Raw genomic sequence first — 23,266 nt, forward strand, 5'->3', positions numbered from 1 at the left:
CTCCACGTAAGCCTCCAAGTCCCGGCTCCAGGGGCATCGATCCGGGCAGGGGAGCACCCCGCAGATCAATTCAATTCAATAATAACTTTATTCGGTAGTTTTAAGAAAAACACCATAAAAGTTCACAATGAGTAAAATGCAAGTATTACAAAATATAAAATCATTAAAAAATACGTTTGTTAAAAAGTAATTAAAACGAGCAGCAACATCTCAGTTTATGTAAGCTTTTCAGTTTTGAATTTAACCTACTGTTTTCCAGTTAGCTAGCTTTCTTTCATTTATGCAAGGCAGCAGTATGGTTTATGCTCAGAGATTTGTACGATGACGTATACAAAACTTGAGAAAATGTGCAATTGCTTTGGCATAATTTTCGTTTTCAAGGTACTGAAGTGCCAGGTATGCAGGACGACACTGCCGTAGGCCCCAAAATTTCAGGATGGGCAATATCCAACGTTTACGGGGTTCAGTAAAAAACTTACAGAATAACAGTGTGTGGATAGTTGTTTGAGGGGACTGCAGATCACAGGGGCACATAGAAAATGTAGATGACCAGACATTTTGCTTTGGAAATGCAACCATTAAATGAAAGAGATCAAATCTGAAACGGGTGAGCAGCATTTTTTCATATTGTGTTAATTTGAAGTTCAAATAGGGTTCTGCATTAAACACAGTCTGCGCTAGTAATGAGTGTTGGACAGATGGTTTGTGGATCTCCGATAGTAATCGTACCTGACCCAGATAAAGAAGACATTAAAACCCCCGCCGCACACAGGCCTCAAGGCAGCCCGCGTCCCCGCTATGCCGCGGACAAGATGGCGGCCCAACCCCGCAGGGCCTCCGCTCCAGAGTTCAGAGCCACCGGGCGGGACACAAGGCCACCCCGCCACGGGCTCCACGTAAGCCTCCAAGTCCCGGCTCCAGGGGCATCGATCCGGGCAGGGGAGCACCCCGCAGATCACTCGGCAGCCTCCGGGCAAGAGGGCGGGTGCCGCGCCCCACCTCTTGTCCCCGACCGGTCCCGGACCGAGCCGATTGCTCCCAGAGAGCCCTCCGGGGCTTCACGAGCGCTGAAACGGCGGAGCCCCAGATGGCAGCAGGCTCCGCCGATGAACCGAGAACACGGCCGGCACCAGGGAGCCCAGAGAGGCCACCCCCACCGCACCCCTCCGCACCAGGCCGCGATCCCCGGCCCTGCGTAGATGGTCAGCAGGGCCCCACCGCAACAGCGCTCCCTTCCTCAGGATTCGCGGGCGCCGTCGCAACCAGTCGCCAGCCACGGGGTCTCCAGGACAAGGGGATCTCCGGCAGTCGAATTAGTCCGCTAAAGATGCATGGAAAGGATTAATTTCAGGATTTTTCGGGTCCGTCGGACGGGAGCTGGCGGAGCTCACGTCCTGCCAGCCATGTTGCCTGGCCACGCCCCCAGCAGAATTACATTTTAAGTGGTTGTGTGTCATCCACTTAAAGGTTGCTGACGAGCATTCTCTTAATGTCAGTTCCGCATTGGATTGATTTTTGCCCAGTATCAGGACCAACTGAGTGTCATCCGCATAGGCAATTGTACTGATGTTAAAAGAAGAAATTAGTTTTCACAGAGGGACCATATATACGTTAAACAAAGTGGGGCTCAGGCTTGAGCCCTGTGGAACCCCTGTTATCATGGTTTTTTCTTCAGAGCAGAAATTACCCAGCATAACGATCTGACGCCTATGCGCCAGGTAGTTTTTAAACCATTCGAGCATGGTTCCTGCTATGCCTGCCGTAGCAAGGCGATGTAAAAGGATAGCGTGGGAAACCCTGTCGAATGCTGCAGAGAGATCTAATAGGATCAGGACAGCCATCTTTCCCTGGTCCAGTGCAGCACGAATGGTTTCAGTGGATGACAGAAGTGCAGATTCGGTGGAGTGGTGGGTCCTAAAACCTGCTTGACATGGGTGCAGGATGTCATTTTCTTCCAGAAATGCTGTCAGTTGTTTGTTGACATATGAATCTGTGATTTTGCAAATGGCGGGAAGAAGAGAAATGGGACGTAAATTGGACAAGGTTGTAGGGTCCTGTATAGCCTTTTTTTGCAGTGGTCTCACTGCTGCCACCTTCCATTGTGGGGGAATCTCCCCTGATTGGAAGGACGAGTTGATGATGGAATTTATGCAGGGATTGACCTCATAGATTATCGATTTAAGCAGTACAGGGGGGCAGGGGTCGAAAGGCGATCCTGATTTAAGGGCAGATATTCCCTGAAGGGAATCTTCTAAGCTAATGTAACTAAAGCTTTCCCATCTGGGTTGATGCAGGTTCAAATCCATTTCATCCCCAAGCTCTTCTTTCTCAAATTGGGGAAAGTCTTTAGTGAGGATGTCTATTTTTTGGGTAAAATAGTTGGCTATATCATTACACAGAGTCTGGGAGGGAGGGATCTCTTGGTTTAGAGTTTTGGGCTTAGTGAAGCTATTAACGATTTTAGAAATTTCTTTTTGTTTGTTGTTTGATGCTTCAATGCGGGCGGTAAAATACTTGATTTTTGCAATTTTAATAGAGGCATGATATAATCTCCTGGCACTCTTATATATCTCCTTAGCTTTATTTTCATAGCACCGTCGCCATTTTCGCTCTAAAAGTCTAACTTCTACTAATTGCTCTTTAAGTTAGCCTGAGTACCAGGGAGCAGATAGTTTCCTTTTCCCTCTGGTGCCAGTTCTTTCTGGGTTTCTGATCTTATTCCCAATCTCTGTCACACACCTCTCAAACCTCTGATAGTCCGTCGTGGTGTTCCCTGAGAGAGTTGGTTTACTCTCCTTGGCCCATCTACCAAGGTCAGGGTGCTCCAAAATTTTCCCCCAACTTGGTAGGGTTCTTCCCTTATTATCTGCCTCTTTAGAGGTTGTCTCATTCCCCTTTAATTCAATATTAAATTCGAAATAGAAGTGGTCCGTCCAAACTTGTGGTGCGGGGCTTTTAACCGTCATTTCATCTAGGTTGGAACCAATGCAATCGAGGGTATGTCCCGCCTCATGAGTTGCTTCTAACGTCCTTAGCATAAGTCCCAACACCTGTAACGTTTCTTTGAAACTGGAGGCGTGCAGATCATTCGGATCATCTAAATGGAGATTCAAATCTCCTAGGAGGGTGAAATTAGCATACCTGAGGGTCAGATCACCCAGCACTTCCCCTACGCTGGCAAGAAACTGCGTGGGATGGCCAGGAGGGTGGTATAACAATGCCCCCGAAAAGGTAAAGGTGTTATGCACTTGTATGCAGAAGTTCAAGCTCTCAGCTCCTCTAGTGTCTGGAAGCTCCCTAACTAAGCATTTCATAGTGTCCCTGTGTATAATAGCCAATCCGCCACCACGCTGTTCTACACAATCTTGTCTACAGATAGCGAACCCAGGAGGTAGGGCACATACTATATCTGGGTTAGACCACTCACGAAGCCAAGTTTCTGTAATAAATAAGCAATCAAGCTCATTTTCAATGATCAGGTCAAATATGTGGAGAGAGTTTTTACACATAGATCGTGCATTAATCAGACCACACTTCATATATTTGGGTGTCTCTTTCTTAATAATCAAATGATGGGGTTCCAAAGTGTGTCTACAGGCAGGACAGCTAGTAGGGCCTACCCATTTATCTACATTAAGTGCATGATCACAGTTAATGTGTCCAATTTTATTCAGTGCTAAAATATCCCCTCTAGATAAAGTTGTCACCTAAGCATGATGGTTGGCCCTAGGCCCGCCCTCGGCGCGGACGAGGGCAGACGGGCTGGACTCAGGCGCGACAATGGCGCGCTCGCTGCGCGAAGCGATGGCCATCTTTCTTTGTAGTCCCTTCTACAGCGCAAGGGCCCTGGGCCTTGTAGTTTCCCACCGGAATTGTGAGGGGGCTGATCCCGCGTCACCGGCCACAGTACCTAATCGTCTGTGAGCTCGGTGGGGCACGCGTAAGTAATGCAGTATGTAGATTAAGGCAGTGGGCTGAATAAAAATCACAAATTACGCCGCAAATGAAAACATAAAATAACACAATGTTTAAAAATGCAGGCAGGCTACCACCCGGCTTCCGCCTCGGGTGCAAAGATTAATTAAGCGCTAATGGCAGGAACAGATTGGTGGTATTCACCAGGCTACCGCCTCAAGTGTAAAAAGGAATCTTTTTTTGTATGTGATCTAGTTGCCTTTGAAGAGTGGGTTGAGTTTTTTTGGGATAAATAGAGGCCATGTGTGCTATCAAGTTGCTACTTGTCATTGCTGTGTTAGTTGCTGTTAATTGAAATCACTGTCCACAAATGATCTTGCAGCCTTTTGATGATGCACTGTTGCAAGCCTAATAGAAAATTGTAAACCAAGAAAACTCCTTAATGAATTCATATACATCTGTCACTTTTATGCACTGATGCATGATTGGATTTTTTAGTAGTCTTTCCCATGATGTAATTGTATGTTTGGGGCATGACCTCTTCCTTTAAATTATGGGGAATTGGTGTTCGTGTCTGCATTTTATTTCTGAAGGCTTGCAACAGGAGGTTTACCCACACACATCTCTGTAGAGTATCCTTATTTGTATGTTCATGGTGGGATGGATGTTCTTTTGTAGAATTTACTTTTGATTGCTTGACAAAACTAATGCCATTTGTCCTCTGCAGGGGTATCTTGGGAAGCGCTCCCTGATGAGCTTTTTCTCAGCATCTTTTCCTACTTACCGTTGACTACCCTTCTGAAGGTTTCACGGGTCTGCAAGAGGTGGCATCGTCTTTCGTGAGTATTTACATCACTCCAAACAAATATTCACAGAAGGAACAGATTAAAAAAAACAAAGACAAACACATTAGATTTATTCTGCGCCCGCTTCTTTATTGGGCCCGCCTGTGGCGCACACCAGAGCTAGAGTGCTACGCAGACGGCCTTAAAGAAGTTATGAACTTGCAGGGGTCTCACAAAATTGTCTGGCTCTCTAAAATGAAGGAACTCCTTACGGCCATTGGTTTATGGGTAGTGTGGGAGTCTGGTGCTTCAATATCTAAACTGGAAGTCAAGCGGGCCTACTGGCTGTGGGTCGACGCCCAAGAATCTAGAGCGGATAACTTGGGTAGACTTACTGATGAGTTTCGACTGCATAAGACCGTACCCTTGCTTGAACCCTATATGGACTTCATTAGAAAACCCAAAGATTGGGCTTTATATGTTCAGTTTAGAATAGGAACCCTACCAGTCCGTGAACGCACCTCAAAATGGAAACCCCCCTACCAAACGCTTGCCACCTGCCCGCTCTGCAGCACTGAGCTGGAATCCATTCCACATGTCTTTTTTTTGTTTGCAGTGCCTACAAAAAGTCCAGATCCAAATGGCTAAAACCTGTCTGTCGCCTACTTGAGACCAGAGGCTATGCCCCAGTGTTAAGAATTTTACAATCTAACCCTAATACAGTATTGGCGTGTGGGGTAGCCAAATTTCTTAGCTGGGCATGGGTGATCAGATGTAAAGCTATGTGATGAATTTCTTTTTAGGTAATCTCCTGTTCTTTTCTTTTTTTCTTAAACAACTCAAAGCTGTAAATGGTTTAATACTGTTTTATCTTGTCTTTTTAATTATTTATTAAGTGTTTTTATTAATAACATGAATTGTATTTTTATTATGTGCTTTTAAGATATTTCTATATCGAAATAAAGCTTTGTACTCACATTAGAAAGGAAGGATATCTACAAAAACAAAAGTAAAGTATACAAAAACATAGAAAACCATTCATGAAAAAAATCCATGAGTTAAGGTTTCGATAAGAGATGGGATTAGGGATGTTTAAGGGTTTTGTTTAGGTTATGTTTTTGGGCCAGTATTAGAGTAAGCTAAACCAAACAAGTGCCAATACTGAACACTACTTACCATACACTTTTTAAATGGTACTAGCGCACAAACATCACAGGTTCCAAAACAAAATCAATTCACGTATTCTTTTTATTTTCAAACTTTTAGCTAATTTTAGAAAATACATATCAATACATTAATAAACTCAATAGAAAAATGCAACCACCAATTCAAAACAATATATACAAACACCATTACGACACCACATTCATTCAATATTTTTCTTCAGCCATTCCACAATCATTCCAGACACAATACTCCACTCTACTCCAAACTCTTTCCTTCTTCAGTCATCCAGCGTGTCACATTGCCTGCACGTTATCCAGACCTGCATTCACAGCACGTACCTAAAGCTCTACCCCCTCCAAGGCAGAATTCCTGTTATTTACCAAGATCAACAAGCAAGAACAAAAACCTGGCTCAATGACATGGACCTTAACTGCTTTGAACCCCAAGATTTACTGCATGCCAAGTCCATTAGATTTCACCTAGACACAAGCTTCACCCTCAAGGAACCCATTGCCAGAAAAAGATAGACTGCCTGGTTCTAGCCATCTCTTCTGAATAAAGTGAAGCTGTACTCGAAAGACTTCAGAACTTCTGCTCACAACCATGCACTCTTATCTGAATGGTGGTAATTCCCTGCCCCACATCTTGCTAAAACCCACATTGGCAGCTCTCTTTAAGGGCATATTACGTTCTGCAGCAAATCTCATCCATGACCGCACGAAATAGATCACCACCACCAGAGTGATGAAACTCCAACCATCTTTAAAACCAGTTGCATTCTTTTCAGAGGCCATTACAGCTGGCACCCCCGCCTATGTTGCAGGCATGCTCAAAATCTATGGTGTCTCTCTGCAGACCTACATTCTGGATGCCATAAGACTGTTAACCAAGAATTAAAAAAATACGGCAGTGAGCATTTTTCATCTATTGCACCGAAAATGTGGAACAACATCCCTTTGTAGATCAGGACCGTTCCAACGCTGCTCCAATTTTAGAAAAAAGTTGAAGATTCTCCTTTACACTACATCACAGTGCAGGGACAGTACACTTCTGCTCCCAGAATTCAGCTACCTATTATATCACTCGTTGACCATATCCTTTCCCGAGACCCTGTGCAGCGCTGTCCTGTCTTTTGGCTAGGTGTGTGCTTTAGGAAATAATACATGCATACAAAGTATGGTGTGAGGTATGATTTAAGGAATATGGTTTAGGGTTAGAATAAGGGACTATATAAGGAAAGGTGTAGTGGTTTGCGTCCATGTTAGTGTTAAAATAGACACTAGGTTTTGAGGAAGGATGGGGTTAAAGTTATGTGCGGTTTAGGTAATGGGGCAGGGTTAAGTATAGGTGTTGGTGCTAGTGTAAGAAGGAAATGCAGGAGAAGGGTGGCACAGCTAGTGATAGAGGTAGACCCATATCTTCGTATACAATGACAGACAATATGGTGTCAGGGGGAGTAAGGATTCAAGAGAAATCAGCTTAAAGGTTAATATTTTTCTATGTTCAATTCACAAATGTTGTGGTAAAAATGCAACTTTTGTTTTGGTATTCCCTCAGACATGCACATAGGTCACAACTTTAACATCTAATGTTCTGAAATCAAAATGTTTGTGTTTTGTCTATATATATATATATATACACACACACACACAATCGGAGTGTTCCCCTATTACATCAGATCCACTGTCTTCAGATACTACATTGGAAATAAGTTAAGAGTAGAGTTATTAATTTAAATACGGTTGTGGCAACTTGATAAAACAAGCATTGGCAAAACCACTAGGACTGGCTAGCGTTTTAAGTCCTGACTAAATTTAATTTGACAAATCCATATTGATTAAAAAAAACAGCTGCGTCGAAAAACATAGAACAATTCTTTCTATATATAGTGCATCTGTGAGACCGAATTCTGTGCGTTTGGTGTACTTTTGAGATGTTGAATCCCTCATTCATTACAGTGCAAGCACTCCAGACAGCCAATAGCATAAGGTGAGAGAAATACTCCTCAGGTTGAGCCACAGCCCAGTATATTTGAATGTTTTGGTAACAAAAGGTCTTGTGGTCAGTTGTGATAGCAAGTCGGGCCTAATAAAAATGGAAGTGGGGTATGAGGGTCTTCCTCATCCCATGGTCTGGGGTCCCAAGATTTAATGGCTCTGCTTTAGTGAAATGTAACCCAATTATTGTTTCTTGTATTTCATTCCACCTCAGTTATTTTGACACTTTAACCAAAATCAGTAGCTCTTTTCATTGGTACAATCTCATACTGTGGATTTTAAGTTCCTCCTCATCCCTGTTATTTAGCTCCGCCTAGTTATTCTGTTCTGGCCTGCATTTACTTACGTTTGCAATCTGCCGGTGCTTGGAAACAAACCACTTCAATGTAAGATGAGTACAAAATTACTTCATGTTTGTGGTAGGAACACTTTTGAGCGAGAGAGTGACACTTCTAAAGGACCAGACGGTTTAATTAATATTGAATTAAGTAAAAGAAAACGGAAACAATTTAAAGTGGGGAAACATACAGGACACAATATGATTTGGTTAGCACAACTCAGACATAGGACACATTCTTACCTATTCTGCACTGTGGGCTCTCCTCCCCAGGCATTTCTGGTCTTAGGCATACATTATTCAGTCCTGATGAGTCAGTCAGTCAGAAATACTTTTATTTGATCTTGTTAAAAATCCTAAAAGAGTGGAAGAAGTTCTATGATACAAACATGTTAAAACAAAAAAATGCGTAATTAGATAAATTGATGAGGGTTAAAAAGGTGCTAAAAAAAATGAAAACACACTGCTGTCATGACCTGGATAATCATCCATAGATAATACATTAGATAAAACTTTCATATTAAAAGGAAATTTTGAACAGAGAGAGGCGGTACTGTACACCAGGGGCCCAGAAATTATGTTGGTGCAAGAGAAGAACAAGGGTCCAAGCGGTCTTAACTGGACCTCTCCAGTTCATTCATGTTTGTTGTCTAATTCTTTGGCTGCCATTTTCCAAAGCATAATGGCTTTGCAAAAAAGTTCAATGGAGTGGCCTCCAAGACATTGTATGACTGCCGCTCTGCATGTCCGTAGCTGATTTTTTATCAACAACTTGCGGAGGACCCTTTTCCGAATTTCTAGAAGTGTGGGGCAGATGCATAGAAGATGTAAGAGGCTCTCTTCTCCTTGTCCACACAGCCGGCATTCTTTTGTTAACCATACTTGTTTCCATTTTGGGGTTAGGTCCTTCGTGGGGAATGACCCCAACCGTAACATAGTAAGATAATGCTTTTTATGTTGTGAGAAGTGATCTAACAAGTATGGTTGTGGTTTAAACAACTGATGAGAACTAATCACTGCCCAAGCGTGTTTTTTCTTTGAGAATGCAGTTTTGTCCATTAGCTGTGAAATTTGTTTGATTGCGCTGTTTACTGCCTTTTTGAAGCCAGAGAGGGAAGTATTTATGTGCCATGCCCCTTCGAGGTGTAAGTCCTTGAGTGAACCTTTTAGGACCGTGGCGATGGAATTATTTAGCCTCCCTTGCTTTTCGATTTCTTCCCAGCAGGAGTGGGCTAATGTGTTATCTTCTAGACCCTCAAATGGGATCGAAACGTTGTTCACCTGTAGTACCATGACTATTGCGTTGTCATTTATTTTAATAACAATAGCATTGGTACCTTAATAGACGTGACACCCTTTGTTTATTTTTACGTAGTCACTTGTCTTGTCTGAGTTGGGCTAACCAAATCATATGGTGTCTTGTATGTTTCTCTCTTTAATTGTTTCTGTTTTCTTTAACTTTTTTCAATATTAATTAAATTGCGTTATTACTTCATCAGTGATGTCATAGAAATTATTTGACTTGTAAGTTTATTTTTGTATGAAGTTTTGTTGAAAGGGACCGCCTGTTCCTCTATAACTAACTATACCCATGGTCCTTGACCTATTCTTGAGTTCCCTTATCAATGAAATTATCAGAGAGCGAGTGATCGCACGAATAATATGTACATTTTCATCTTTATTTGATGATCCCTCATATTCTTTCCTGGCTAGGTTTGATGAGTCACTTTGGCACAGTCTCGATCTGACAGGTAAAAGTCTGCTCCCAGGAGTTATTGGTCAAGTGCTTTCTGCTGGCATTGTTGCTTTTCGTTGCCCACGAGCCTGTGTTGCTGATCCATTGTTTAAAACCTCCAGGTAAGGACACCAGGGTTGTGCAACCATAAAGCACAGTATTTATTTTGTCTATTGTGCTGTTTTAAAAAAAAATAATTTACAAAGCAGATAATCACTTTCTGGTGCACTCCTGTGGTTGTGATCATTATCTTAATTGCCAGTTCTGTGTAGTTGATTGCAGAAGGAAGGCCTATTGTAATGCACATATTGAACATAGATTTAGGAGCATGTCCCATCCAGTTTGTAGTCTTTAATATCTATTTCATTGTTTGGATCACAAATGATCACAAAGCTGTGACTTCCACCTTGATAATGAAGTTTCCAGAGTAGCTTCCTTGCTTGTGCTGGAAATAACCTGATGTAGCAGTAAACACGAGAATCTGAAATTTGATGAAAATTTAAATAAGACTGTGACACTTTTTAATCACAGCCTTTTGTGGGAGTTTTTCAAAATATTTTTATTGCCAAATTTTAAAATCGGTAACAGTACAGTTGTGTTCATTAATACAGGAGGTCATTTACTCAGTACACTGTCTCAAAACATCTGTCTAATGTACATTATTGGAATGACACAGTGTCCATTAAAATAGTCAACAATTGGTCATTGAGTGCCATAGATTGGTTGGTGTTATCTCTTATATGTTGGCCCCATTTGGTTACACTTGAGCCTGTATTGATATATATGTTTCATAGTGCGACCAGGTGCTGTCTGGCTTATTTCATGTCTTTACTACTACACTGTGTTCAATCATTTAGCATTACTTGATGCTCTGGGTGTCATGGTCATAGGGACCACCTTAGAAATATTGCAATTGTATTGCACATTCGGAGAAGGCAATGCAGTTTCTGTTTATTGAATACAACTCCATTAAAGCAAACAAAAATAATAAGAAAACCATAATGTCGCTCGGTGGGTAAGTATAGGTCTGTTGTCCGGAAGATGTCCTACAGGTCAGTTGGCCAGTGGTATGAGGCTGTCGGTCCAAGGGGATTTGGGGGCTGGGAAGGAGGTGTTGGGGGTTTATCAAGCCATCAAGCCAGACCAAGAGACCGGCACAACCAATCGACGCCGAACAGGCGGCCGAGATGGAAAGAAAGAAGAGAAGACTCGAGGCAGAGATGGAGAACATCCTTCAGCGAAAGAAAGATTTCGACGAAAGGATGAAAGCGTATACAATTCCGTCGAAGCCAAATCCACCGGTGGTCGAGTTCGTCGAGGAAGAAGAGGAGTTCGAGGTCGAAGGACCGTCGGAGAGCCAGAAAGATCTGGCATATCGAGAAGAAGAGACCCTCTACTACGAGGAGGAGGAAGATGACGACCAGAGGACTTTTCAGGGCTCGTCATACTCTGACACACAGGACCTAGAGTTGCAGGACCTCGAAGCCGAGAGTCCAGAAGAGGGAGTGGACACATATCCGGCGAGGCCCTCGCCGCCCGACGACATTGGACTTTACAATGAAGTCGTCAAGAACGCAGCAGCAGCGTTCAAAGTAAAACTCGAGGAGGAACAGCCGAAGGCGGATTTCCTCATGGAAACACTGCTCCCAATACAAACTAGGAGCCAGTGCCTGCCATTGCTCGAAAGCATTAAAGGACAAGGGAGAGAGACCTTCAAAGAGCCTGCGACTTGTAAACCCGTCACACCCAGGACGGAGAAGAAGTACAAGCACTCCCCCAAGTACCCACCCTACATCCAGGGAACGGTCACTGCAGACTCCATCATTGCGGCAACAGCAAGGAAAAGGGCCAATGTCCCGACAACTTCAAGGCCCCAGACAAGGAGAGCAGAAGGATGGACCTGACTGGGAGAAAGATCGAGAGGAATGCCGCAACGCACTGGCGCATGGCCAATTCCAACGCTCTGCTGAACAGACACCAATACCAGATCCTGGATGACCTGGGCCAGTTAGTCAAACACCTCCCACAAGAATACCAGCAAAGAGCTACGCACCTGGTAGAGGAGGGGAAGAACGTGGCAAATTCTTGCCTAAAAACAGCACTGGACGGTGCAGACACAGCCAGCAGACTTATGATGCTGGGCATCACGGAAAGGAGACAAGCCTGGCTCAGAATATCAGACTTTAAACCGGAGGTGCAACACAGCATCCTGAACACCCCGTTCAACGACGAAACAGTGTTCGGAGCACCAGTGGACGAAAAGCTCACCCAGCTGAAAAAGGACAACACCGCAAGATCCATGGGGGCCTTGCAATTCAGAGGAACAAAGAGAGGAACCCCGTCACGGAGACCAAACTGGAGAGGGAGAAACCAACCGGGAACGTCGCACCAAACTTTCCACCAGGCACACCAGGGCGACACCCAGACACAACAAGGCCAGCAAAAATAGCACTGGCAATACCAACAGAGGGGCCAGTCCTTTCGCGGGAATGGGAATGGCCGGGGAAACAACAGAAGAGGTGGACAACAACCCACCTCCAAGGGACTCTGACACACTACTAGTGCACACCCTCTCAAAAACTCCAGGGGTGGAGCACAGATACAACAAAGAGGAGTGGCTCAGACTAAACATGCAAGAGCACGTAACACCGCTGGGTGGAAGACTGAACCGTTTCTTCCAGAGGGGAAGAAAGTAACTACAGACAGATGGATTCTCAACACCATACTGTACGGATACTGCATAGAGTTGGAAAAAACATCACCAAACAGAAAACCAAAAAGAGCACTAGCAAAGAAGGAACTAGAGCTACTTCAAGGGGAAGCACAAGAACTCCTGCTGAAGGAGGCTATCGAGCCTGTACCTCCCATAGAGGGGAACAATGGGGTGTACTCCACGTACTTCCTGGTACCAAAGGTAGACGAAACAATGAGACCCATCCTGGACCTAAGGTTCCTCAACAAATACATAAAAACCCAAAAATTCAAAATGACCTCCCTGCAAGAGGTCCTTTCACAGATACAAGGCGGGGACTTCATGGTCACCATAGACCTCAAAGATGCCTACCTGCACATCCCAACGAACAGGCGGCACAAACATCTTCTTAGATTTGTCATCGACACAGATCACTATCAATTCACGGCACTGGCATTCGGACTGAAATCAGCACCAAGGGGCAACCACACTTAAGGAGGGAAGGGATCCACGTATACCCTTACCTGGACGACTGGCCAGTAAAGGCAAGATCATACAAGACATGCAAACGGCACGCACAGGGAGTGGCCGATACACTGATGGCCCTGGATTTCTCCATCCACTGGGGAAAATCCTCACTGAACCCAGAACAAGTGAACATTTTCCTGGGTGCGCAGATCAACACCGTACAGGAGAAGGTGTTCCCCAGCGAGAAGAGAATGCTGACACTGGTGAAGGAAGAGCACCTCTACCAGAAGGGGCGTCCTCTGACCGTGAGGACGGCGAGCAAGATAATGGGCATGATGGCCTCATGCATACACATAGTGCCGAATGTACGACTCCACATGAGACCACTCCAGGAGTGGCTACAGGACCAATGGTCACAAGCTACAGGTTGTTGGGAAGACTTAGTGGTTGTAACGCACGCAGTGCACAAGGAGATATCATGGTGGAACAAAGGAAACATAACAAAAGGGAAGCCTCTAACACCACCAACACCAACTGTGACCATCACCACAGACTCCTCCCAGAAGGTATGTGGAGCACACATGAAAAAACTCAGAGGGAGGGGCCTGTGGACACCAGCGGATGCGGTCAAACACATCAATTACCTGGAACTAAAGACCGTGTTCCTCGCACTAAAGGCATTCCTGACGAAGCTGTACAACCAAATAGTGTTTATCCAGACAGACAACACAACAGCGATGTTCTACATAAACAAGCAGGGAGGAACACAGTCAGCCCCGCTGTCAGAACTAGCGCAGGAAATATGGAAATGGGCCATCCTACTAAAAATAGATCTACTGGCGATTTACCTGCCAGGGAAGGACACCGTGGAAGCGGACTGGCTCAGCAGACCGACATCGGCTTCACACGAATGGGAGCTCAATGCCCAAGAGACAAGGAGATTGTTCGACAGGTGGGGGAACACCAGCGATAGACCTGTTTGCAACACGCCAGAATGCAAAATGCCAGCACTTCGCATCCAGGCAACCAGGGGAAGGGTCACTGGGGAATGCCCTATGGATAAGCTGGTCAAAGACATTTGCTTATGCTTTTCCGCCGATCCCCCTGATACACAAGGTACTTGGCAAGTGCAGAACGAGCAACATGAACCTGATACTGGTGGCACCACAGTGGGCCAGGCAGACCTGGTAATCACAGATTATGGAGATGACACAGAGTGCACCACACAGATTTGGGAGAAGGAAAGACCTACTCTCCATGGAAAATGGAGAGGTGTTGCATTGAGAGCCAGAAAGCCTCAGCCAGGCAGCCTGGCTCCTGAGGACATAGTTCGCACACCTTAAATTACCTGAGAGCACCCTGAAGGTACTTCGAGAGGCAAGAAGACCTAGCATGCGGAAGTGCTACGTGCCCAAATGGAAGAGGTTCACACTATGGTGCAGCGCTTAAACTAGAGGAGAGACAGGGAAAAGCTTCTTTGCTTCACAAATTGTAAAAAGATTCTTGGAAGGTGCAAAGAGGATTGCACCGCCAAAGAGGTTACCAGCACCAGCGTGGAACCTCAACCTAGTACTGACGGAACTCATGAAAGCGCCCTTTGAACCGATCCATACGGCCTCCCTACAAATGCTAACCTTGAAGACAGCTTTCCTGGTGGCAATCACCTCGCTGCGCAGGGTGAGCGAGCTACAGGCGTTAACGCTACAAGAACCCTACATACAAATTCACAACAATAGGGTGGTTATGAGAACAGACCCACACTTTTTGCCAAAGGTGGTGTCAAAGTTCCACATCAACCAAACTATTCAAATACCTAGTTTCTTCCAGAAACAAACGACAAACGCAGAAAGGGCACTGCACACTCTGGACGCCAGACGAGCAGTCATGCACTACATAGAGAGAACTAAGGATCACAGAAAAACAAAACAATTTTTTGTGTCATTCGCAGACAGTTTCATGGGAAAAGCAGTTACTAAGGGGACAATTGCACGATGGCTCGCGCAAGCAATACAATTTTGCCGCAAACAAGCTGGGCAAGAACTGGCAGAGGGGCCGCGGGCCCATTCAACCAGGAAAAAGGGAGCAACAATAGCCTTCCTGGCTAACACTCCCATTCAGGACATATGCCTGGTGGCAGCATGGGCTTCAGTGCACACGTTCACAAGGCACTACTGTGTGGACATACAAATGAACAAAGAAGCACAAGTAGGATAGAAGGTGCTTCAACACATTTTCAAAAATCAAAGCACATCTTCCACCCAGCCGCACAATGATAAAACACCGCTACAAAGTCAATGAACAGCATAGTGATTCAAGAAAGATTCACGCTGCAAAACGAATAGTTTCTTACCGGTCGGTGTAGTTTTGCAGCTTGAAGATCTTTCTGGATTCACTAACGAACCCACCCACCTCCGCCAGAAAGATGAGACTGGAATAAGAGGTGGTAAAAACGGGGCAAAGACTTAAACAGACTTTTGAAGAAAAAAGCGGTGAAACAAATATTCAAACATTGCCATACTATTCGGAAACTAAACACAAACGGGGAAAAAAAGAATCCGAAGATGGCACCCAACGGTGGGAGCTTCCACAGAAAGCATGCCGACGTCACAGGAAGGACACCAAAAGGTGGGACGTTGACGCCCACCTGGGCTACAAAAAAAAAAAACAAAGAAAAGACTACCATTCCGGAACCAACCACTAGACCGCGGAATAATGCACAGCATAGTGAATCTAGAAAGATCTTCAAGCTGCAAAACTACACCGACCGGTAAGAAACTATTCGTTCCCTGTCTAGTTCTCTTTTTACTCCCACTGTTTGTCCCATGCAGTGGCCACAAATCACAAACTTAAATGCATCCCATCAACGAGGGAGTCCCTTGCCGTGTCTTGATTAACCCCAAAATAATCTGAGACAGTTGTATGAAGTGTCTCTAAAACGGGCATCCTCCAACAATTTTTGGCGGCGAACGTTTTCATATTCATACTTCGCGAAGGGCGTATGAAGTAGACGCGCGGGTCTACGTTCCATCACTAAACACCCCTGATGAAGGACGTTGTCCGAAATGCATTGGGTGATGATGAACTTATTATGAATTAAATGTCACACCAGCTTTGAAATATGAAAACGTTCCACTTTAATGTGATGATTAAAGAATTCACGTGAAAACAACATGGAATAAAAGATGAAATAATCCACTACAGTATTGATTTGAACTTCATTGGAACAAAATTTGAAAAAACGGAATTCGTTCATATTGGTTGTGCTCAGGGAGTTGGCACTTATCCTAGGTGTCGCGGACAATACATAGTCTGACATTTGACATCTTAGAAGCAAAGCAAGTGTGACAACATAAATATGGAATTTGAAGGCATCTTAAGTTATTGCCTGGATCTTCATGACCCTCCCAAAATCGGCTTACGACTTTCAAATATGGAAAAACTGCTTTAATGTACTCTTTCCAAGTGGAAGTAAGTTCTAATGTTTAGTCCCTCCTAGATGTTTATGGTAAAGGTGCATGCTTGTGAAGTATCTTGATTGGCGGAGGGGCGGCTCCTGATTTTCTTGTACTTTTCCCTTTTATGGTGGACCATAAGAGATGGTGCCTCTGGGCCAGATGTTTCCTCAGGGTTTCGCCACGCTTGTAATGCTTGTAAGTTCAACCCTAGACCAATCTCACTGTTCTTTGGCTTGTATTCATTCTGTGAGCTAGCCCTAGCCACCATTATTTATTTATTTATTTTTAAAGTTTTATATAGCGCGAACAAGATCTTTGCAGATATCAGAGCGCTTTACAGAAACAGTAGGTAGGATAGACAAACTGTTGAAAACAGTATAGAATTCGGTAGGGAGTGAATTGCTAATTAGGGTAGCAATCGCACAAGAGTATGCACACTAATAACAATCAATAAGCAATAATATAGAAGCCGTGCAATGTCGACTCGAATAAGATTATAGCACCCCAGAGGGTGAGTAAACACACTGTTGAAAACAGAATAGTAGGCAGTAGTGAGTGGATTGCAAGTTAGTAAAGCACTCAAGTCATAGTGTACAGCCTTAATAAACAATCAGGAAACCAATAATATAGCATCCGTGCAGTGATTTTGGTCCAGTAGCAGCCATAAAAGAGTCTAACATAGATAAGCATCCAGGTAGCCGATAATATAGGAGCCATGTACTGTCATTGTTCCAGTAGCAATAGGGTTCAGGTGAACTTAGCCATAAGGATGGCTTTTAGCTCTTTCTTGAAGAGTACAGAGGAGGGGATAAGCCTAGTTTCTGGCGGTAGTGCATTCCAGATCCTAGGTGCCATACCTGAGAAGGAGCGTTTGTATGTTTTTTCCTTCCGGATTCTATGAGGTTTAAGGAGGAGATTCTTGGTGCTTCTGTTGGATCTTGAGCCTCCTGATATAGTCAGCTTGTGAGTGAGGTAGTTGGGTGACTTGTGGTGTACGGCCGAATGTGTCATACAGGCAATTTTCAGCGGAACTCTGGCTTCAAAAGGCAGCCAGTTCAGGGCTTTTAAGTCAGGGGATATATGCGAGTGTTTTCTTGAACCAGTGATGAGTCTCGCGGCCGCGTTCAAGGAGGCTCGTAGGGGCGCCGTTGTTGTTAGGGGGAGCCCGCTGAGAGCCACAATTCCGTAGTCTATGCGAGGAATGACTAGGGCTTGTACAACAATTCGGAAGTCCTTGGGTGGTAGGAAGGGTTTGAGTTTTCTCAGCGTGTTGATTTGGAAGTTGGCTCCCTTAGTTGCTTTGCTAATAAGCTGCTGCATGTCGAGATTGGAGTCAAGTGTGATGCCAAGGGATTTCGCCGAGTCCACGATGGTGGGCTGGACATTTAGAGCGGTTAGATGATTGAGCCAGGTTTGGGTGATGGCCTTTTTCGCAGGAGTTGAGATCAGAAGGAACTCAGTTTTCAGAGCATTTAGTTTAAGGTGATTGTCGGCCAGCCATGCCTGGGTGTTTCTTAGTGTGGCATTCAAAAGTTTAATGTCTTCAGGGGATTGAAGCTTGAGGTAGAGCTGAGTGTCATCAGCGTACATATGGAAGTGTACATTTGATGCTTGAAGCAAGGTGGTGAGTGGTTCCATGACGAGGTTGAACAATGTGGGGGATAGGGAGGAGCCTTGCGGGACTCCTAGTGTTACGGGTACAGGCGAGGACAATGCGTTGTTGATCTTGAACTTCTGAGACCTGTTGTGCAGAAAGGAAGTGAACCATTTGAGAACAGTCCCGGATATGCCCATTCTGGTGTTTAACAGCTCCAGTATATTCTCGTGTTTGACCGTATCAAATGCTGAGGAGAGGTCGAGGAGGATGAGGAGGCAGGACTCATTGTGATCAAGGATTTGGAGGGCGTCATCAATTATGTGAGTCATAGCCGTTTCCGTGCTATGTTTTGCTCTGAATCCTGATTGGTGAGGGTTGAGGAGGTCAAACTGCTCAATGTGTTTTGTCAGTTGGAGTTGTACGCATTTTTCTAGCAATTTGGCCAGAGTGGGGATATTGGTGATAGGTCGGTAATTGTTTAGGTCGGCCGGTTCAGCTGTGGGTTTCTTGAGTATAGGCGTGACTTGCCCTATCTTGAGGGAGTCTGGGGTGAGTCCTTGTTGCAAGGAACAGTTGATGATTTTAGTCCAGAGTGGGAGGAGCAGGGGGGTGAGGGCTTCAACAGCGTTGGCAGGTAGGGGGTCTGTGAGGTGATTGGCGGGTTTCAAGGTGCCGAGCAGCTTGTGAATTGATTCTTCAGTATAGGTGTCGAAGGACGTCCATGAAGCGTTGTTTTTAGGTTGAGTGTTAGTTATGCATATGGAGCAGGAGTATCGACTTACATCCTTGAGGAGATCACTTCTTATATTGTCGGTCTTTTGCTTGAAGAAAGCAGAAAAGTCTTCGCAACTTGGAATATCCTTTGTTGAGCTGTTAGGTTGTAGAGGTTGCGTCTTGGTTTGGGTTTTTACTAACTCGAAGTTTTCTTGGTCGGTTTTTTGCTTGATCCAGCTGTTGGCTAAAGAAGACTGATTTCGAGCGTTTGATTTTTCTGAAGTAAGCGTTTCTCTTACTCTTAAGCGCTCGAAGGTGCAGTGCTGAGGGGTCAGATCTCCACGTGCGCTCTGCCATGCGCATAGCACGTCTGTCTTCATTGAGTCTACCATCATACCATGGGTTCGAGTTCTTGGTGGCGACTCTTCATTTGCAGGGGTGCGGCTTCATTGATTATTGCAGACATAGTGTCTAGGTAGAGGTCGGTCAGTGAATGCACATCAGAGACGCCCGTCGTGGGAAGAAGGAGACTGCCTGTGTGGGCAGGCAAGGAGTTTGGGTTAAGATTCCTCAAGTCCCTCTTCCAGATCTTGGTTTTGGCAGGTTGAGCCGGGTTAAGTTTGACCTTTTCGTTGATGAAGAAGGTGATGATGTGGTGGTCTGACCAGTCACAGGGTTCGATTGCCTCCAGCTGGGTAGAGTCTTCTTTGGCGATGATAAGGTCAAGGATAGAGCCTTTTTCATGTGTTGGACGGTTGCAGATTTGGGTGAGGTCAAGCGCGTTGAGGAAAGTCTTAAGGCTATTCACCACAGCGTCTTTCTGGTCGTTCCAGTGGAGGTTGAAATCTCCCAAGTAGATTTGATTGATCTGTCGACCGGCGTTGGTGGATATCGTGTCCATGAGTTGTTGGGAGAAGGTGAGGTAGTCTCTGGGTGGGTGGTAGATAACATGAAGGGAGCACACAGGTTTGCCCTCGCTAGTAATATCGAGGCAGATGAGTTCGCAGGAGGAGAGGGAGGGGGAGGGACCTACAGTGACAACGAGGTTGCTCCTGTAGATGCATGCGATTCCCCCGCCCGTCTTGCCATTTCTGTCGAGTCTAATAATGTGATAGTTGGGGGGGACTAGTATGTCCATTATAGGTGTGGAGGCTTCAGTTAGCCACGTTTCAGTCAGAATGGCTAGATCGAGGTCCATTGATAAGATGAGATCCGCGATGCAGGAGGAGTGTCTCGGGGCCGATCTGCAGTTGAGCAGGATACACTTTAGTCTGGGGGTGAGGAGAGTGGGAGAGTGTTCTAGGGAGAGGGGGACTTTTCTGAGATTACAGGTGACGGAGCCTCTATTGCTCCGCGTGGGGGGCCTGAGGGGATTTGTGAGAATCGTGGGTATGGGAAGGTGTGTGGTGGGTGGGAGTTTTGTGGGACCTGGGCCATATGAGCGGAGTAGAGTGTGCAAGTCTCGGTCAGAGAGGGGGTGTAGGGTGCGACGGGGGCGGCCGGTGACCTTGCGGTCGGGGATAGAGGGCCAGCGCGGGGAGTGATGAGTGAAGAGGTTTGAGGGGCGAGTGGTATACTTGTTGGGCGCAGAAGTGGAGGGTAGGGGGTGTCTGGGGTGTGTGAAAAGAAGTTCTTTGATGGATTGAAGATCTTCTTTGACTTGTTGGAGGGTGGATATGATCATGTCCAGAGTTGGATTGGGGATGGTATTGGGAGTGAGAACAGTGGATGAGTGATTGAGTGGGGCAATGGGGTGGGCACTGGATCGAATGGGGCGGGATGTGCACGCGATGGTACATGGCTCTGCGGCCGTAGTAGGTGGGTTAAAGGGCTCTGCGGCCGTAGTAGGTGGGGTGGCATTCGATGGATGAGAGAGTTTGTGAGCAAGGGGCATGGGTGGCGTGGATGAGGACAGGGGGAGGTTGGTAGCGTAGGTGGTGGCGCTGGAGGAAGGAGGCGCAGGTGAGTTGAGGGATGAGTGTAGGCTGGAGAAGGAAGGAATGACGGTAGGATGGTGGGGGCTAAGAGTTGGGGGGGGGGGGATAGAGGATAAGGGGTTGGGTTGAGGGAGGTGGTGTGTTCCGTGAGTCTGGCCGGTAGGGTGGTGGGGAGTGAGAGTGGGGGGGAGAAAGGGTGAGAGTTGGTCGTGTCGCGGGGCGTGGGAAATATGCTCAGTGCGGTGGAGGTGGGTTCTGCGAGACTCGTGTGAGGTGTGGGATGGGGGTAAGGCGGGTGGGGGTATAGGGGATGTGTGAAGGGGGGTGATATTCGAGCATGAGCATTCTCCTCAGGCCTCCTGGCATCTAAAGGGTGCTTTCTGTGGGAAGCTTCATTTTCTAGCACCCTATTCCAGACCTGTCCCCTGCCTGGCTTCTGGTGCTCGTCTCCTTTTTATGGGAGAGTGTTGCCCTGCCTTATGCCAACAGCCAGCTAAACAACTTCCCTGCCGCGTTCACCAAGGACTCCTGACTTCCTGAAGGTCGCATGTGTGTCAGTGGATTAAAGGGCTAGTCCACCGAAGTCCCAGGAAAACTCACAAGGCCCCCTCAATCAGGCCAATTTCCCCCAACTGTTCCTCAGAGGCATATAGGAGCGAGTGCCACTGGCCCTGGAGACACCCAATGTAGTCCAGAGTCCGCTGCAATCAGACTCCCAAAGTCCATCCTTGCAGGGCATCTGGTAGCTTCTCCTTCCAGCTAGGCATTCATTGGATGTTGTCTGTGCCAGGTCCAGTTTCTTTCCATTTGTGTCTCCCTTGTGCATGGGTTTTTAAGTGGGGGTGGAAAAGTCTAAAACCCAGGCACCAATCCTAGAGTGCTCCATGTCCTCACTCTATCACTTTCTTAACCCTACTGCCCAGCATTCTAGGACAACCCAATATTGTGACATCTGCCTGATTCCTTTCCCCAAAACTCTTGTGTTTACGCCTGAGGTCTAGCCCTCCTCCTCTGCTTCTGTAGACATGGTCTAATTAGCAGGTACAGACCCTCCCCCTTTCTTTTCCCAGGAACTGTGTCAAACACTGGTAATGACTGGTGTGTGGAGAGGCCTTTGATCCTCCTACTGGGGAGCAAAGTAATATAACTTGCTGCTGGGGGAGGGGGATGTGGGGGTAGGCAAGCCAGAGAAATATGGCTGTTCTTAAAGTGTCATAAGGAGTGTATGTGTGATGTTAGGGACTTTAGAACTACACTCCTTATATTGATACCTCGCTGGTCCTTTTAGGGGCAAGTGGGGTGAAATCTGTCCCCTCTAACAAAATCTTCCGGTTGTGTAAGTAATGTTTTAGGCAGTGGCACTTTAAATGTGTCTTTGCCAACAAAAATATATATCTCTCAAAGATGCTTATTAATGACGGATGCATTTCACCCTATTCATGTTTTGTCTTTGGGATGTGATTGATATCACATCCCAGCACAGAGTAGCTCGAGGGGAAGGAAGTAAATAATAAAATACCTCCATGCCACGGTGAGTAAAAACAAGCATTAGCAAAGCTAATAGGCATCAGGCAAGTGAGAACTATTGACTTTGTCAATGTCGTTTATATGTTGCACGCATGTTGCTGTGCAACATGGCTTAAAGAAAAAAAGTGCTATGACGTGGTTAGTGCTGGCTCACGCTGCTGTGTAATATGCAACAAAAAAAAGAATTTGACAAAGCAAATAACTCTCACATTGGCAAAACCTATTGGCTATTTTGCCAATGCTTGTTATTATGGCTGGATTGAGGAATTTGCAAGAGACGAAAATATATCAATAAAATGAATCTATTTTTTAAATTTTGGTCTTATGTACACTGAGTCCTTTCATAGTATGATGATGCAGTTACAGGTCGAGTTACCTTTTCGTGATCTTTTTGCCTGGGGATGTTATTTTCATAATTGTACATCTATTCCTATACATTCTAGGCAGATGCCTACAGCAAGTAGGTTAACTCCTAATTTAGCTGCTTGCTTTTATCTTCGGTTAGTGTAATCATTTTCTGAAAGTTAACTGTACCGTCCCTTAACCATTGTTAAAGTTTACTTTCTTCTCTTCGTTAGCCCTCTGCGTATTCAACATATGGATCTTTCGAACTGCACAATAAGCACTGCTGCTCTACAAAGCATCCTTTGCCGTTGCCATAAAATGCAAAACCTGAGCTTGGAGGGACTGGTGCTGTCTGATGAAATTTTACGGTGAGCGGCATCTTGGCATAATTTAAGTGTTCCGACAATTGTAGTTTGAATATAACGTAGCTGGGATCTTATAACATAAAACTACTTTCTCCTAAGTAACAAGCATTGTCAACATTTAAACCAAACAAATGGAAACAAGCATTGGAAATGCAATAGGGCTCGCATTGGGAAAGTTTGAGCTATTGGTCTTATAAATGAATTTTTTTTTTATTTATGTGTTATTTTTT

General features: G+C 45.4%; 1 protein-coding gene across 1 annotated transcript in view; it reads left to right on the top strand.

Annotated features, from left to right (window-relative positions):
- SKP2 (S-phase kinase associated protein 2) overlaps positions 1-23,266 on the top strand; it is a 128,476-nt gene that overhangs the window by 42,256 nt on the left and 62,954 nt on the right. Inside the window, exons 3-5 of the mRNA XM_078674949.1 lie at positions 4,643-4,754; positions 9,915-10,058; positions 22,905-23,039. Coding sequence (XP_078531075.1) covers positions 4,643-4,754; positions 9,915-10,058; positions 22,905-23,039 — 391 coding nt within the window. The remainder of the gene's footprint in view (positions 1-4,642; positions 4,755-9,914; positions 10,059-22,904; positions 23,040-23,266) is intronic.

The sequence above is a fragment of the Lissotriton helveticus genome, chromosome 2_1, assembly GCF_964261635.1.
Source record: "Lissotriton helveticus chromosome 2_1, aLisHel1.1, whole genome shotgun sequence".
Classification (NCBI taxonomy): domain Eukaryota; kingdom Metazoa; phylum Chordata; class Amphibia; order Caudata; family Salamandridae; genus Lissotriton; species Lissotriton helveticus.